At 43.7% G+C, this 18,535-nt stretch overlaps 1 protein-coding gene across 1 annotated transcript; it reads right to left on the bottom strand.

Moving 5' to 3' along the window:
• Positions 1 to 6,434: 6,434 nt before the first annotated feature.
• Positions 6,435 to 18,515, bottom strand: MTF1 (metal-regulatory transcription factor 1). Its single transcript, XM_010009785.1, has 10 exons — positions 18,050 to 18,515; positions 13,759 to 13,997; positions 13,258 to 13,389; positions 12,658 to 12,731; positions 11,997 to 12,130; positions 11,142 to 11,219; positions 10,026 to 10,128; positions 8,922 to 9,478; positions 7,988 to 8,054; positions 6,435 to 7,009 (listed from the first exon to the last, which is right to left on the bottom strand). The coding sequence occupies exons 1-10, from the start codon at positions 18,461 to 18,463 to the stop codon at positions 6,621 to 6,623; spliced, it is 2,187 nt and encodes a 728-aa protein (XP_010008087.1). The 5' UTR covers positions 18,464 to 18,515; the 3' UTR covers positions 6,435 to 6,620.
• Between the last annotated feature and the right edge of the window lie 20 nt (positions 18,516 to 18,535).

The following is an 18,535-nucleotide window of genomic DNA, read 5'->3' as shown; positions in this document are numbered from 1 at the left end:
GCTTCCCACAGCTGTGGCCTTGGAGCTCGCGTTGTCGTGCGGCACCGACACCTTATCTCAACTTACCCTTCAAAGCAAAGCGGGACGGGCTCTGTCTGTACCTCGTGCATGTGCCCGGGTCTGCTGCTCACGGGAGGTGCGGCCTTGAACAGATCCCACCGGTTTGTCCAAGCATCGGCTCTTCCCTTGACTGTTCACAGCATCAGGGCTCGGGAATGATCCACTTCACCGTGGGGAGGCTGGAGGGGAACAAACGCTCCGTGTTGCGGGCAGCGACTCGTTCCTGACAATCCCTACAATCCCAAAGTCAGAGATGCATCATCCAAGACATGCACAAGCTGCAGGGGGCCCAACTCAGAGGGTTGGGGTGGGATGGGGTTTTTTTTTCCACATGGAAATGTTTCGCCACGCTGAAAGCTTGATTTACTCAGATTCAGGAGGAAAGATCAGGAGATTCAGTCTGGTTTCCTTATCGACACTATCTTTCTCCAAAGCTCCTCTTCTCCTTACCAGGGACCACTTGGTACCCAAAACTTTCAGAGCTGCAATACAGAAGCTCTCATGTTAACCAAAGGAAGAGTTGCCTTTCTCCCTGCCCCTGCAGCATCAGCTGGCTCCTGCCACCTCACGGCACCTACACGGGTGTTTGCACAAAGGGGACCAGGCAAGCCTCTCCCCTCTACAGAAATGAAGAACAACTTTAAGATGAACAACTTCTGCTCCAACTCCTGAGGATATGGAGTTCATGAAGGGCAGTGCAGGTGGGGAGGGAGGATTTGGAAATACCTTCACATCCTGATCAGTTCCTAAGGGGGCAGGGGAAGGATCCTCAAACATCTCCCCCAAGAACTCATAAATACTGTTAGGAAAGACTATTATAACACAATGTTTAAATAAGCATTTAATTAGGATTCCATTAGTATTAATATTGCTTTCAATTCCAAAAAAGTTAATTTCCACTTCTTTGCAGATATTTCAAAGTACAATATTAACTTCATACAAAATGAGCAATTAAGCAAACACCATTATTTCACATTTTACATTCTTCAAAAAATACAAATTCATATTTACTCTTTGTTTGGGGGTTTTGGAGATGCTCTTCCTTTGGAAGTACTGTACCTGTAACTAACATCTTCACATTGCTCAATGTAAGCACATTTGTTTTTTCCCCATGTTTCATAGTTAAATAAAATCCTTTAATACCCATACACACACTCTTGAAAAACTGGGGTTCTTTTATTTTGCCATCTCTAAGCCCACTGCCCAGCTCCCCACACGTGTCAAACCAGAAGCAGTCAGGAGACAACCTGCGGTTCTCCTACAATTCCTTGGCTTCCCAATTATGCCAACGCTGAGTAGGACTTGGGTAAGGAACCAGGCTCGAGGTTTGCTCATCCCTTCCCACCACACGGACACTGCTCTGTGTGAAACCCAACTGCAGCTACAACTCTCTCCAAAAGAAGGGCCGGACCGATCGCTCCGGTTCAGTAAGCAAGTGGAAGGACACAAAGCTACACAGCAAGGAATACCAGCTACTGTAACTACGGTACTGCAAAAACATACCTTTGATTTTGCTGAAAAAAGATCATATGAAAAAAATCTCTTTGTTTTTAAGAAAAAAGTAGAAACTGCATTTAGTTTGAGAAAGTGTACACTGCATAATGAACCAAATTTTGGCCAGCTTGCACACCACCAAAAGCATGGTGTGGGATTTTTAAACTAGTTCCAAGAACACGCACGCTTCGACTATGTACACGACTACATAAATATCCAGTTTCATTTGCATTTCTCAGTGCAGACACAGAACCCAACTTCTAGAACAGAGGAAATACACCAAGACGAGACGCAAAAAAGTTAAAAGTTCAGCCCTGTCCGTGAGTATCAACTCCAGGAAACATTTATAAAAATCTTGACGTTGTTTCCAAAATATGTTACGGAAAAAATAGTGTACGATTAAAAACTACGCAATCAGAAACCTGTAGGGTTTATTAAAGACATGCTTTGCTTCTCGTTTTTGCCTTACAATCCAGATGGACTCTACCAGTTCCGCCCAGCTAGCTCAGGTCACTAATGCCAAGCACTTTGCACTCAAAGCATTTCGGAGAGACAAGTGTCACTGTCCTCGTTGCACAAGGAAGAAGCTGAGGCACGGGGCAGTGACGTGACTTGCCCCAGGTCCTGCAGCCAGTGGTGACACCACGAGCCTGTCTGCTCAACACCACAGACCCGGCTGCCTCTTGCTTCGGTTGCCGGCTGTGCTCCCCCCCAAACCAGGAACAGCTTTGCATCACCGACCAACTCCAAGGTCAACACCACCTTAACTGATCTCCCCCAGCAGTTCCACAACCAACAGGCCAGTCTTAGTTCCTTCTCCGAGCCTTATTCCTAATCGGTGCAGGAAGAGTACTGTAAACAGTTTAACAACGTTGCTGCAGTTGCAAAAACAATACCTTGGATGGCTGCAGAAGCACCATCCTCCATGAAGTAAGGCAGATAACATGACATCAAAACGATCCCGAAGACTTTAAAGGTGCGACATGCCCATTTCAGAACAGCTTGTCACTTCTGCTCACCCTCACATGGCAGACCAGAGCGGAGGATGAGGGAGGAAGGGTGTACACCAGGGAGCTCGGCTGCGTCCAACAGAAGTGACAAGCAGCCCACCGGAAAGCGTGAGAGAAAAGGCCTGCTAAAGCACAGTGCTCTCAGTGGAGTATTTGCATAGATTGGACGTTTGCTAATGATGCATAATTTAGTTTGGGTACAGACAGGGAAGGGCAAGTAGGTCACCGAGCTCGTGACTACACAGATTCGGTTAGACAGACACAGACAGACCGACCACATGGGACAATGATCTTTAGCTACAAGTATTGCACCAAGTTAAGTGCTCTTCTTTGCACACCCCTGTTAACTTTTACTCAGAGCAAAAATAAACTTTGTGAAAGTATATATACAAAAGAAATTGCAGCAATTGGGTTAAAGATAAAATAACCTAAAGTGCATTTTAGATACCAGTATGAGGTTCTGTGAGCTAGTCTTTCTGGACACAGCATTATACAAGTGCCCAAGTCGTACTTGTTCTATATAATTCAGTACCAGCATTTAAGCAGTGCTGATTTTCCATCCCTCTACCATCTACAAGCATGAAAAGCAACTTCTACAGCCTTCAACTGTATGCCAAGTCTGCTTCCGCGAGTCACTGCTTGACTAGAGTGACCAATGCTGGCAATTCGACCCATTCTATATGTTTAAGCTTCTGCACCCATCCAGAAACTGTACAGAACCAAGAAAATCCCCAAAAGCCACAAAACAGCCAAACTTTTAACACAGAAGGACTCCGAGCAGTGCAGCTTTGCTCTCTGACTGATAATCGAAGGGGTTTGTGAAATGTGGATTTTGCAGAGGGAGGACACGCTGTTCTCGGGGGCTCCAGCGTATTAACAGAACATGCCCCCTCCTGGGAACCCGGTGTCTTACCAGATCTACAGCAGTAGAAACTCTCCCCCTTTCTTTAACAAGGTTATTGTGAATACACTAAATGCTGGGGCAACAAGAGGAGGACAGAGAATTCTCTGGCACTGAGGAGTCTCAGGGCTTTGCTGCAGCTGCCCTCTCTTGCCAGCTACTCACATTCTCCTCCCTTCGAAGTGCATTAACCACCACCCCAGCAATACAACGCCTGAGGATGCAAATATCCACTGTGAAACACATCAGATACATGCAGCATGGGACACTCTGGAAAGCAGACCAACGATGAAGCAACAAAAGCACACATCTGTACAACACAATCAGGTGGGATGCACAGACCGTGGCGCAGCGGCCTGCGCATTCAACAGGATCATCACACAGCTCTCGCTTCGTTACAAGCTCTAATTAGTTTCACCTAAATTGCAGCCTGTCTGATGCATGTAGAAGAGGGTAACAACAAAAGCAGTGCACCTAAAAGTCAGCATGAACTTGAACACATTGCTTTTCCTAGAACACATCAAGAGACAACAGTAGGTGTGAAGAAAAAACAGCAGAGAGGTTTAGCTGCTGACACCCACTCGGAGAGGACGGCAGCAGTGAGGTGCTGCACGCAATCACGCTTCCAAATTAGCTTCTGATTTCAAAGCCTTTGGTAGATTCTTCTACTCGCTTCTGTCACAAAGCAGCTTCTGAAGATGCTATCGGGCCCAATGGAAGGGTGGTTGAGGTGAACTAAGTCACAAGCAGCAAAAGTAGCAGAGAAAAACGCCTCCCTGAAGGACAGAAAGGCTCAGAAGAAGATGCCAAATCCAGGCCACATCTGGTACCCTTGTACCCATCACCCCACAACTCCAGGGGAATCTGCATGCTCCTGCATTAGTAGAATCTCTCACACGCACACACGCACACACACATCCACTCTCCCTCAAACACAAAAGGCCCCCTGCAGTGGCCTGTGCCCCCCGGGGACACCCCACACAGCTCCAGGCACCACTCACACTCCTCCAAAGTGGAGCTCTACACTGGTGGAGATCATCTCTGCGAGGACAGTCCAGCCACACAGGCTTGAGACTATTTCTTTTGTGTTCTAAATAGTTCTTGCTGCCACGCAACCAAACTGCATCACAAAAGTAAGATGTAGGAGTTAAAAAACCACGGGACCACCGTCTCACTACCCTCTAGGGGTTACCATTACAAGAACCAAACCTAAAACACTCTTAATCCACGTTTCATAGATGCAAACCTTATTGCTGCAGAGCCCACGTCCCCTCTGCAACACACACCAACACAGAGAGGAAACTATCAGCGTGCTTCCAGTTCAGCTGGTGCCCCCAAGCTCATCACTGCAGTTACCAAAAGGGAACACCCTGCCCTAGCAGAGTAAGATGACACTTCCCAGGCACACAGCATTCTTTGCACAGCCTTTCCTCCCTCATGTTCACCCTAATGGGATGCAGTTTCACCCTTCTGCATGTCACAACTGGAAGGGAGTTGTCAGAGAGGTGAAAAGCCAATTCCATCCATGCCGTGGCAGCGCGTTCACTAAGGCTACACAGAGCACATCACCAGAGGGTTAGAAAACCTGCTCGTCATCCCACACCCTGGAGAGGTCTGGCTGCAAGCAGAGGGTTCTCTCCCCAGCAGGTACAGAGAGCAGCTTTGATCAAGTACAAAGGGGGAGAGTCCTCTATCCACTGGGATTTCGCATTCCTAAACTTAGTGCACAGAGACACTCCGCATTAAGTGGCTTACAGTCATTATCTTTGTATCTCACTAATGACAACACTGTAAACTGAATAAAGACTATTTAATATTCTTTCCTTTAACACAAAAGGACTGACAGCCAAAGCCAGAAAGATGGATAAAACACTATAAAATTACATCTTTTAAAATAATGCAGCATAAATAAACCATTTAGAATGAGACTGCATTTATTGCAACATTACAGGCTTTTTGGTGGAAGGGGGGGTTTGTGGTTTATTTACCCTGAGTAGGTTAGAATATAGACTTTCAGTTTGATATGAAAAACTACTATGTTGTGTAACTTCTTTTAGTCAAGAAATAGCCCCGTGCACAAAAAGCTGGCATTGCAGTAGGTTGGAGGCAGATTCAGGCAGAAATCATATAGCTTAACAGAAAACAAGGGAAGCGTTTGTGGACAGCTGAAGGATAGACTCACTGAATTCAAACTGAATCTCGGTTGAATCATTCTGAAGAGTTGCTCTTGACAAAAGATGAGAGTAACCAGCAAAGGCACCATGCTCCTGATTAAAGAGTCACGGGGATTAAGAGGATGACTTGGTTCTGAGCCAAATAAATCAAAAGAGCAGCAGGCACCAACCTGACTACACCTGGGACTCACTGCATCCTTCAAAGAGAGGCAAAGAAAACAGACTCTTGAGCCTGAGTAAGCAGGGGCTCCGATTGTGTTTCCACCTTATGAAACAGTGTCTGCCACCACCCTCTGAAGTCCTAATGAAATTAAATGAACAGATCCATCAGGAGCACGAGGTACTTGTGCTCTTCTGAAACAAAACTCCCCAGAAGTTTCTGTAGGCTTTAGTAACAGCGTTAGTACAAAGCTCCCAACTCAGTGGTGTGACAATCACATTCCAGTTAAGATTGCAGATAAATCATCTTCTACAATAATGCCATTTTCTACTACAGCAAATTCCTTTCCTGGGCTCCCCTTATAGTGCATGGTTAGTATTAGACAAAAGAGACAGAAGAAAATTATAGACCCAAGGAGTTGTAACGAAGACCCACTTGCTGCCAGTACCTTAATCCCAAACATAAGCCATGTGCAACTGGAGACAAACTAAACCCCCCCTTTTCTTTTTAGAATCTTTTTGCACACGAGTAACCTTAACTTCTGTGTTCACATATGACAAGCAAAAGTGACAGACAGTGCAGCCAAAACAGTTCATATATAACTTAGCTTTTTCTTTTTTTTCTTATTTTTTTTACCTTTTTTTTTGTTTAGATAGATTCTCAGAGATGGATGTACCTGGGACGTGACTAAGATGACATCTGTGAAGCAGAAATAAGCCACAAAACTTCCAAAGAGGAAGGAAAAAGAATCGATCCTTCAGTTTCTGCTTCTAAAGGAGAGGGTTTTACCCTCCAGGTGCAAAGGAAAATCTGGAACATCTTCACTTAGAGAAGCTGTTATTCAAACCCATTTCTTCCTCACCCTGCAGTAGTGCTTCGATTGGAATTATATTAGATGGGGTTTCAGGGCTTTGGAGGGACAGGAAGTCCGATACATCCATGGCACTTAATGTTTCAGTCTGTGAGTCTGGAGGGTTAACTATCTGACTGCTCTGCCCACATGAAGGAGAAGGGGAAGAGGAAGGAAAGGTCTGAGGCTGCAGCTGGGGAGCTGGCTGCTCCAAAGCTTTTGAATCAGGTGAGGAACATTCCTTCTTAACAGTGGCTTTGTCCTTGGCAGAGTCTCGGCAGGCACACTGACACTGGCAGGCCTCCTCCTGCTTTATAATAATGACAGGAACACTGAGACCAATCTGCTGAACAGGGTTTCCTGAAGGTGAAACAGAGACAAAACACAACGGAACTACATCATTTCACAGCAGGGAGAGACAAACCCTCTTTGTTCAATTAGACTGTATGCAGCTTGCAGCAGAGATCACATCTCGCTTTCTTCAAGCACAAGGAATAACTCCAGCAGATGGTAAGTAAGAAAAATGTGGCAAGAACTCTCTGCTGATGAGCAACCTGTTCAGGTTGAACCCAGGCTCAGCACAGTATGCCTCTTCTCTGACAACCATTAGAACTTTTACAGCATCAAATCTAATACAGAGTGGCATTCAGATACTCCAGTCCCTACAAACCAATCTGTGAAGACGATGATATAACATTACACCAGCAATTCTACTCCTTGACACCAACACAGGTATTTTCCTGTTCATTTTCTCTAGTCTGCTTTCCTTTCCCATCTTGTTTCTCATGCTTCCTCCTCACTCTTTCTATCCTGTTCCACCTGCCTGGCTTCCTTTCTTTAAGATTTAGTTCAAACTTACCTGATCAATCTTGACTCTGACTGATTCATCTTTGCAATATAACAACACATAGGAACAGAACTTCTACAGTTGTTTCATTTTGATGAATCTCATGGATAGTGCTTACCAAAAACAACTGCTGAAGAACTGATTAAGTTTACTAGTTCCCTATCTGTTCCATGTCTTCATTTCAAAGAACAAGAAGACAAATTATGTCCTTGCATTTCTGTCTTTTCCTCTATACAAATCCCATTAAAATACTGTTTTTATGAACACTGAATCTAATTTCTGATCTAATTTAGAAGTTGTCACAGAAACTACTCTGGGAAGGATCTCAGCACAAGCCTCTGAGTGCAAGGAAAACCTCAGGAAGGTAAAAATACGAAAGGATTTTCTTCGTAGTTTCTAGAAGCAATAAATTCACCACAAATGCTGGTCAAGCCAACAGTACCACAAAGAAACAGAGAGAGAAAGAAAAGCAAGTTCAGAGTCCAGCTTACCTGTGTTGCCAGCTACTGGTAATGCGGTGGTAAAAAAAACCTTTTCTACTACTTTTGGAACTTGTGGCTTTAAAGAAAAGGGGAAAAAAATGCAGAAAAAGTGTGAGTTGATTCCAATTCCATTTCTATTGTTCAAATTCTAAGCAGCTTCAAGCAAAAGAAACAGCTATAAACGTATTCCACAGGAAACTAATAATAAATGATAACATTTAGGTTGGTTCTGGGCTATGTTCTGGCTATCCCAAAACTCAGAGTATTGTTTGAAAGGTCCTAAAGATGGGAAGCAATGACCCTCCACACCACATGCTTGTTAACACAGCTTGTGGGTTCTGACAGCTGAATGACTGAATTAATCAACAGCTACTGCTCTTGCTCGTCCTGCTTGTACCCACAGCCATTCACTCCTGACCATTTGCAGCTAAGAAAGCCCACAGATAGCAACACTATTCTGAAAGATAAAGCCCTTGATGTCTCAGCTACCCAGGCTTACTGGAGAACCAGAAACATTCTGCTTTCCCAGAAAACTTCAGTATCTTTATCAGGCTACATCAGGAAGAGACAGATCACAAAATGCCTAGACACAAACTTCAGAGTCTTTTGTGCTTCTACTTGTCAAAAGCAGTAGATTTAAGCCCATATACGTTCTCAGGCCATGTGGCACTCTGTCTGACACCAAACTGATAACTGCTGTGTCAAGTCTGTCACTGGGGAAGAGATTAAAGATCTCAATCTATTTTCTATTTATTTCCTTATCTCTTTTAGGGGGCTGCATTGGTGGCATGTTTATATATATATTAACATGATAAGAATTATACAACATTGCATCCTGGTTTCTTACAGTTATCTTACAGTTACAGGTTTGATCCTCTTCCTTTTCAAAAGGACTCTAGGGGGCAAAGAGACGGTTCCGACTACGTATAGTGGACATACTAACCATTTGTTCTTGGCTTTGTGGAGAACCAGTGGCACCATTTAAGATCCATTGTAAGTTTTGCTCTCCCATGACAATGCTGGACTGCAGGATAGCAGTGCTCTGAGAAGGAGTAATGGTTATAGTTGGACTACTGGTCAGAACAGAGTTCGCACCAACAGGCACAGTCTGAACGACAGCTGGCAGGGGCTCAGTGGCACTTGATGGTGTTGGGGCAGATGCCCCAGCAACCACTGAAAGTCCTTGCACAAGGGGCTGTGGTGGGGTCTGAGTATGCTGCAGGAAGTCTTGGTGACTGGCTGCAAACTGTGTGCTGTGAGGAACAGGCACTTCTGGGGATTGTAAAACAGTTGCAGGATTTCCAAATGCAGCTTGCTGTGAGCTGGTTCCTATGGAGGAGGGAGCAGCAGGGGCTGCTGAGGCTTGTAGTGCTGAATGTGAAGGCTCAGAGATGCCAAGCTGCAGTACAAGTGGAAGAGACAATGACGCCGGGTCTCCTGCAGAAGGCGGAACAGCAGTGACCGAGTCTGCATCGCCGTTAAAACCATCAATCAAGGCAGCTGCCAAAGGAAACATGGAAAAATGGAAATACATCACTTCCCATAAGATCTGAATAAACTGTTTTTTCAATGAACTTAGCAGAAATCCCTCAGCTAGTTGCTAAGTCAGGCATTACCACTTCCACATCTTCAGACAAGTGCTCAAAAACATGTAAAACTAGGCAGTGAAACCTAAAAGTAGGTCCAAATTTAGGAAGCCAGTAACACTCACTACTACACACAAGCTCATCAGCCTCATTAGCTCCAAGAAACCTTTTTATCAGCCAGTTTGTGCAGCTACATCAAGAGAGGAAGCTTGAAAAAGCACTCATGTGGAAAGCCCAAGAGCATCAGTGTATGACAGCATGCTGTAAGTGCTCTGTCAGTTCCTCCACCACCATCCGAGCACTAAACCCCCTGTGAATACATTTCAATACTGAAGTTAAAGTTCTGTTTGCTACTAAAGAGTTACGTGAGGCAGTAATCTTCAGCCTGAAATGCTGAATTAAGCACAGAGGAGGAAAACTGTTAAAAAGCTCTCTCAAAATAGCGCAGATACAATCTGTACCTGTCTGCTGAGAGTCATCCTGATTTGCAGTGTGATCTGGGCTCTGAAACATCGACTCAAAGATGCTTGCTGGTGAGATTGTGCTAAGGTCTTGTCCGTGTGTCTGGCAAATAGAAAATACAGAGGAAGACATCAAATAATGTTCTTTCTCAGGTCTCCGTAAACTTTCCATAGTCAAGTAGCGTATGAATGTCAGCAGTACGTCTCCAAATAATCAGCCACCTTCAGGAAAGGCAACATAGTTCACTTACCTAGTGTAAACCAACACTGAGCTTTGACTACCTACAATCAAATTTACCAACCTAATGAGCAAATCCCTACAAAAATAATTTATTCAAAAGGAAAATATATTCTTCTGCATCCCCACTTCGTTTAAGCCTTATTTCTGACAGAAACAGAAACAGACGTTGATTTGTTCTTGGCTGTTTGTGAAACCTTATCTGGAGCAGAATCAAAATGGCTCTGCTTAGATTAGATCCTGGGCTATGCACTGCTTATCCCTGCTGCAGGATGTATCAAAGTGCTGCATGCTGCTTCCACATCCAAACACAACAGAATGACCCTGTCTCACCAGTATTTAATTTCAGTATATGTAACATTTAAGCCCAGTCAACAGTTATCAATAAGCAAGAACATTGCTATGGTAAAATCAGATGCAGAGCCTTTAGAAACCTGCTTGAATTAAGCACTGCAATACTTCGGAGGAAATTCTCTCTCTTTCACTCAACTATGCTGAAATATTGGGGGTTTTGTTCCAACAAGAACAGCAGTAATATGTCTATCAATTTACAGGCTCAGTAGGGTGCATAAGAAACACATTTTTGTCAAGATTGAACCTCCTGCAAACTGCCATGAGACACAGAAAAGAAGGCAGCATTCAGTACAGCTAAACCAACCCTATCCAGAGTCACTTATGCTGTGGAAGAGCTCATCTTGTCCATGCGCAGCAGTGAAATGAAAGCCTGAAGCAGAGCCTGCTGGAGGCCCAAACAAGTGAAGTAGAATCCAGCAGCCACACATATCTACTCTGCTGAGTTCTAGCTGACAGGACAAGCACACTGCCAAAGAAAAGGAAACTCAAATGGTGGGTGAGGCAATTCCAGGGCAGTAACTCACTGGATTGGAGTTCTCCCGCAATTCTGAATCTGTTGATATGAGGCTTAAGTCACTCAGACAAAGTGAGTGGCTTGTATCCTGTAAAGAAGAAAAAGAAATGAAGTTATGTATTTAAAAAGTAGCATCAGCCATGTTTTTAATTACTTTCTAGAGTCCATACAATTCTGCTCAGGCAGATTTTTTACCTATATGTAATCTAAGTCTCAGTTCTAAACTCAAAGGAGCAATATTACTAAGCAAAGGTGATTCAGTAGCTATCAAGGATACTCAACATCTTTATCACATTGCTTCCAAAAATTTAAATAACAAATCAGTCTATAGGAAATAAAAAGTTTTACCCTTAACAGTTAGTATTAATTTTACTTCACACACTTATTACCTAGTTTTGATCAAAACGTAAGAACCTACAAGGAAAGCACGATAATACATCTAACTGCCTACAAACTTCTGTCAGTATTTGACATGTTGAAAGCAGTAGTAACCCAAACATTAATTTTAATGTGATTAGAATGAACAGCTAAATTTAAATGAGCTTTCCTAAATAGAACCTGCTCACCGAATACCAAGCTAGGGGTTTGGTGAATACTGATCCCTCTGTTTATTATCAACACGCTGTCAACGCGGCATATGAGAATGAACCCTACACTGGCATCCTGAATGCCAGCAACTGCAGCACTTAACCCGAGTTCTCAGATCAAAACAGAGGCACCCATGGGACACAGGGCACCAAGTACTTACAATTCTCTTTGCAAATCCCAGGCTTAAACTTTACACCTTTAGGCGAAAGAATTTCTTCCCCACAGTGTGTTTTTATCTCCACCTAACACAGAAGCATTAGGAAGAAATGCTACTAACCTCAGATACGCTGTTATTGGGAAGTGCATTATAGGAATGTCCTTTCTCATGACCTTTCATGTGACTCTTGAGACTATACTGTGTACTAAAAGTCTTCTCACAGCCATTACTGGGACAGAAGAAGGGTTTCTCCCCTGCAGGCAGGGCAAAACACATGTAACAGACTTACAAACATTATATCAGACACATACTCTTAAAGCACCTGGGAGAGGAAGAATATTTCATACAAACAAGATTATTTAACGCCACATCATGCTTTCAGCATTCTTTGGAGTCTTGCTTTTACCACGTGAATTGGCACAGGAAGGTGACAGCTCATTTTGATGCATTGTTACTGATACATTTGTGAAACATGTTCATGAAATTCAAGACCTGTCAAGCACAAATGCAAGTGCATAAATGGAATACTGGGAACTGCCCTGACCAGGTGCAGGAGTTCGCACTTGGCCTTGTTAAACTTCATTAGGTTCACATGGGTGCTCTCCTCCAGCCTGTAAAGGTCCCTCCAGATGGCAGCCCTTCCCTCACACATATCAACTGTACCACTCAGTTTGGTGTCATCCCATGTATTATAAGTAAGTATAAATACATATTAGGGTTCTTGGAGTTCATAGAAACTGAATAAGCTCAATTCAAGAAAAAACAAACCCTTGGGACTTACCAGTATGTGTCCTAACATGTGTTTTAAGGTGGTGGCTTGCAGCAAAAGCCTTTCCACAGCCGTCATGCTCACACCTGAATGAGGCATCAGAGAAAAGATAGCATCAGGCTTATTTGATGAGTTAGTTGCAACCTTAGATCATGCTTTGCAATAGTCCCAGGACTCAGAAAAGCAGGCCTAAGCTCATCTGTTTCAGGCACCTCCCAACAGCTCCTGTGCATAGTACACAGACTATAGCAGGCCTTTGAATAGAAGTGTAAAATCCAAGCATGAAATCAGCATTTGAGGGGGGCCTCCTTCATGGAATAAACCCCGCATCACAGCAGAGCAGCAGCAATATGTTTTAAGAACATGCTCTCTGTGGCACAGATTTAGGTTTAAAAAAATAGCTTGACTATTCTTGTCTTTGAAGACAGTCATTTCACCCACTTCTGCAGGCAGCTGAGGGAGCTCTAGAACAAACACACTCAAATGCCATCCGCCTTCAGTTCTTTTCTCCCAAGAACAGCTTTTCATCCAGGGCAGTCAGAGCTGTCTTTTGGCACAGGCAGCCCATTACACAAGTCCCACAGAGGTAAAAATTGCCACCCAGTGACCTACCGAAATGGCTTTTCTCCTGTGTGTGTTCGAATGTGCTTCCTCAGGTCGCTGTGAGTTGTGAAGTATTTACTGCAGCCTTCTGATTCACAGTTAAATGTTTTCCCTGTGTGAAGCCTCTGATGTGCTTTCAACCTAAAAAGGATGTGAAAACCACCCCTAGATTCTATGATTCAAGACTATTGTAACATAAATAAGCTAAGCATGTCATCATAGGCTCTGTCATCCCCCTCTTGGCATAGCATTTCCATATTTTGGGAAGGTTTATATTCGTATCTGTACCTGGAAGAAGCATAACAATTTCAAGGCCAGGTTGGATGGGACTTGGAGCAACATGGTTTAGTGCAAGGTGTCCCTGCCCATGGGAGGGGGTTGGAACTAGACGATCTTAAGGTCCTTTCCAACCCAAACCATTCTATGATCCAGACACGAACAAAAAGCAGATGCAACTCGCAGAACAGCAGCAGCCACATCTACAAGAGAAATTAAGCAGAGACTTCCTACCTGTACAGTGTATTGAACGCCTTTTCACAGCCCTGCACATCACATTCAAACGGCTTTTCCTTAGTGTGCACTCGAACGTGGATTTTGAGGCTGTAGGAGGTAAGGAAGGCCTTGCCACAGCCTTCCTGATTGCAGACAAAAGTGTATTCCCCACGATGTGTCTTTTGGTGAGTGCGCAGGTTGCCGGCAGTGCTGTAGGTGCGCGGACAGCCCTCGAAGGTGCACTGGTACCTCTTCACCTAAGAGACAAAATGCTGCCTGGTTAATCATTTTTAAGCATTTCTGGAATGCACACAGGGTAGATCTGCAGTTAAACATCAAAGACAACGGAAGAGATTTTTACCCCAAAGGAAAAAGAACAGTTAATGATCAGATAACTCAGCATTTCTGTTTGGCCACGCGAGGAAGGGGTGGCACACATTGGAAAGCAGGCTGGCCTTATAGAATAATCATCTAGTAGAAAAGGGGGAAAAGGAAAAATGTGATTTGAAGTGTTTCTAGCTAAAAATCTGCTAAAACAGTAGGAAAGGTTGCTAAGAGGCTATCAAACCTACCCACTGTTCCCATATAGTGCCTGCCTTTCACCTGGCTGCTTCCAGCAGAGCTACTTACTTGTGGAGGAAGATGACAAGGGAAAATGTACGTTCACAACCCGGCCCTCAGAAGCACAGCCCTGTGTGCTGAACTTCCATTAGCACCTTGAGGGAGAACTACAGTTTTCACCATCTCCTGTGGCCTACCCGTCAGTCCATTTATTACTTCATTTTATCTCAAAAGCAGCCTCCACTGTGCTTTGTTGCTCTCTCCTGGGGTTACTGAAATAGGTAATGCCTGAAGTGTAGTGAATCCAACGGGATTTCTCAGGCAGCTATCTGGATCACAAGGAAGCAATTTTACACTGAACTTGATTTCATAGCCTTCCAGCTTCTGCAACAGGCAGAGAGACCATGCAGAAGCTTCCAGTGTGCCAGTCCTAACACTTAATTAAATCTCATTCTCTCTTGTGAAGTAGGAAGAGTAAGTCATCTGATATGCTTGAATAAATTTAGCTTGAACATTAATTATCAGCCTTTCATTTGACTGTTACAGTTGAGAAACTTTAACATCTAAAAGTGATTATAGAGCCCAAGAGAGGACTTGGCAAGTCATACTGGGTATAATTTGGGTTCTAGACAGCTCTCCATAAGGAAGGAGAAATAAATAGTCTCTCAGTTACTTCCGACCTGTTTTGTAGGGGACAAAATTGCCAGTAGGACCCCTTTAATAATGCTTTATAAAATCCAAGTATGTAGGAGTTGAGTAATCTCTGCTATCATCTCTTGCTGATACCACGACAACAGCACCATGAGAAGCACCACACAGAGAAGGAAATAGTGATTCACTGTACAGCAGCTTACCCTTGATTTATACCTCAAATGAGGTAAAAGTTATCACTAAATACCCCAGCACTACAATACAGTTACAACATCATGTAGAAGTTCGGTTGTGTTGAGTCAGCCAAAACACAAGAGCAGAGACCGATAAGAGACAGGCACAAGGTCAGAAAGTACATTTTATTACAGGAGAAGAGGTACATTATCTTTACCAGCAATCATCCGATCAGTCCAATTCACCTATCAGTGCTGAAGGCAACTTCCCTGTTCCAGTTTTAAGGCAGCTGGAAATTAACACTTTCCATGCTGCGCTATGGGACATTCTCCACTGTACTTCCCACAACACACAAGGGCTCTGACACAGACATGAACTACCTAGAAGTCAAGTGAGGAGGCTGTGAAGCTTTCTAAGTGTTTCTATTTAGGTCTAGAAAGTGAAAGAAGAGGAGAGAATTCATTCGAGATGAAGGATTCGGTTCCTAGCTGCTGATGCATGTCTTTAAAGGAAGATGGCAGTACCACTTTCAGTTTAAGGGCCTGAAGTAGGCCAGAGGCCTTGCAGCCCTTCCCCTCTGCTCAAAGGCCAAATCTGCTATTTCCCAAGTCATTTTGAAAAGGATACTGCCAACAGAAGCAGTGCTACCACCACGTTTTAGGCAAAATTAAAGCAGTAAAGCATTTAATTCTCTTTTCCCATCAGGGACATTGTCACAGCAGACAAGCACTGATTATACACATAAATTATGTAGCTATTGACCCTGAAAGCCTCACAGTTACAGCAGCAAATAGTCCAGGGTATCCCTGTACACTTGCAGCAACAAAAAAGGAACACGGCAGCACAGGAAAAGCCACAGATGGGTATGAAGAGTACAGAAGGAAGCTGCTTTGAAGACAAAGGACAGTGTGCTGTCTCTCCCAGGGAGATGCACTAGAGGGAAGCTAGGAAAGTTGTGATTAAGCATTAACTTAGAAGTAGGAACTAAATGTCCAGTAATCAAAAGAGTGGCAAAAGCAGAACCTATCACCCTGTGCCAAAGTCTACCTTGATTGCTCAGTTTGCCCTTAACTCATCCTGAGTTGACGAGATTCCCCTTCGAGTGCTCCTTTTTTCTATGTTATCACCGAACAAAATAATGAATTTGAAAGACAAAACTCTGCTCATGTTCATTCTCACCAACATAATTATAGTGAGGGAAGTATAATAAAACAAGAGGAAGTTACAGGTAATTAATGAAGTGTAAAACCTTCTTTCGTTTCATAAATGTCTAAGACTGGCCTGAAAATTTAAGACTTTAAAAGAGCTCTTTCAAGTGTTATAACTGTGATAGATGGGAAGTACCAAGGAATTGGACATCTAGAGATGAGCCAAACATCTGGGGGCTTTGGAATGTTTCCTTCCCCTTCTCCAAGCAATTCACCAAGCATCTGGAACAGCAGGACCAAAGAGGGTTTTACAAGATGGAGGAGTGTCACCTATGCTTAGGGCTTATTTCCACTGCACTCAAATAACAGCCCCTCCACTCCAGACAATTAATTCAGGACATGGAAAATAAATTCAGATCAAGCATTTTATTGGGAAATTCCAGGTCTTACAAGCTCCTCTCAAAAGGGGAGGTGAAGGAATAAAATCAGTTTAATTACATGTGCAGTCATCAAGGCCTGTTTAGCCAGTACACGCTGTTCTCAGACACTACTGATTACAAGCTTATTATCCTACAAAAAGAAAAGTCCTGACGTGACTAACATACACAAATTAAGTATTTCAGCAGCTCAGAACATAGGACACAGCAGCTGCTGATATGAATAACAGCTGAGCAGAGTTCCTTACACTGACATTGGACAACCCTCAGTCCAGAAGTTCCATAATTGCAGAAGCAACCTCCTCGAGCCCCATTTCCTCATTGCCAAGCAAGTGATAATGAAGGTTCCCTGCTAATCTGAATTATTCAGTGTTCAAACCCAGCTTCCTTTCTCAGCAAGGGCTCATTTCTGCCCTCCTCTCTTGACTCAGTATCAGTTACACAAGTAGTTGATGTTACCACCACTGCTACCAGCAGAGACACTTGTACAGATCATCCCTTATTTAACTAGGAAGGGCCAAAAAAGGAGCACAAAGTTGTGCTGTGTTAATATTTCAGTTAACTTGACATTGCTTTTGCACCTAGAAAGTGCAAAACCCCAAGTACGGGCCCTCAGCACTTTGCAAGGAGGTAGAATTCCTTAGGGAAACAGGACTGAAAGTAACTGCCATTTTAAACATACAAGCTGACTTAAGAGTTCAAACAAGAGCAGATGCTGGTTTAAAGCTTCGCTGCTTTTCCTCTCACAGTTTCCCTGTGACAATAAAACTACAAATAATTTCAACTTTGGCATCTTGAGTTTCACGCTTCAATTACCACCAATAGTCTGGAAGTGCAGCCAAGTTACAGGTCCTCAAGAACATGGTTAACCAAGGAAAAACAGAGCTTTGGTTATCTGTGAAGGCAGCAAACAATCAGCCAACCAAAAGAAAAACAAACGACCACTGACGTCGCACACACTACTAAGACAAACGTGGTTTCAGTGCCATGTTCTTCTCCAGTCTATCATGTTACCACACGTCAGAAAGTGCTTCCTGACTGCTCCACAAGCAAGCAGCAGGATATCTGAGCAAAAGCTGATGACACTCACAGCTTTTTCTCACTGTGGGAAGCAGCTCTGCCTACCACCACAAAGCATTACTATCACTGAGGGTCCCAGTAGATCTAATGGAGTGTAATCCATTCCACTCCACAGTAACTTTTTAGAACAAGGGAACCTTCTGACTACCTCCCAGCAAACAGCTTTAGAAAAAGCCCACATTTTCAAAGCACTTAAGGCCCCCAGCTGAAAAGCACTCGCAATAAGAATCACATTCAGAGTCATATTTAGCTACTTACTTCTTTAAGCTTGGTTTCAGGGCATTCAGACTGCAAAGTGAGCGTTGCTCCTTCGATATTTCTTGGCATAGGAGTTGAACCAGGATTTATCGTCAGATGAATCTGATCTGGAGAAATAATGTGTTGCACATAACCCTGGGACATTCCTTCATGATCTGCTATTAAATGAAATCCTTCTTCATGACCCTCTGGTAAAAAAGGCAAGTGATCACCACACTGTCCTTCATCCTCATCGTCTTCCAGCACGCTGTGGTCCTGCTCTATCAGCACAGTTGTCCTGTCATAGACCGTCCCGGACGATGAAGAAACCAGCCCGTTTTTATCAGCAAACCTCATCATATTGTCATCTTGGGTTAAATCGTCTTCCTCCACTTCGTAGTAGATAACGTTGCCTTCGGGACTGTTCTCCCCCATGGCTCACCGCCTCTCAGTGCGATATCGTGCTCTTAGACCGTAGCGACTCATCTGCAACACAAGGACGGGCGG

This window comes from Nestor notabilis, unplaced genomic scaffold (genome assembly GCF_000696875.1).
Source record: "Nestor notabilis isolate BGI_N333 unplaced genomic scaffold, ASM69687v1 scaffold4392, whole genome shotgun sequence".
Lineage (NCBI taxonomy): Eukaryota > Metazoa > Chordata > Aves > Psittaciformes > Psittacidae > Nestor > Nestor notabilis.
This window is presented reverse-complemented; position numbering and strand designations above follow the sequence as displayed.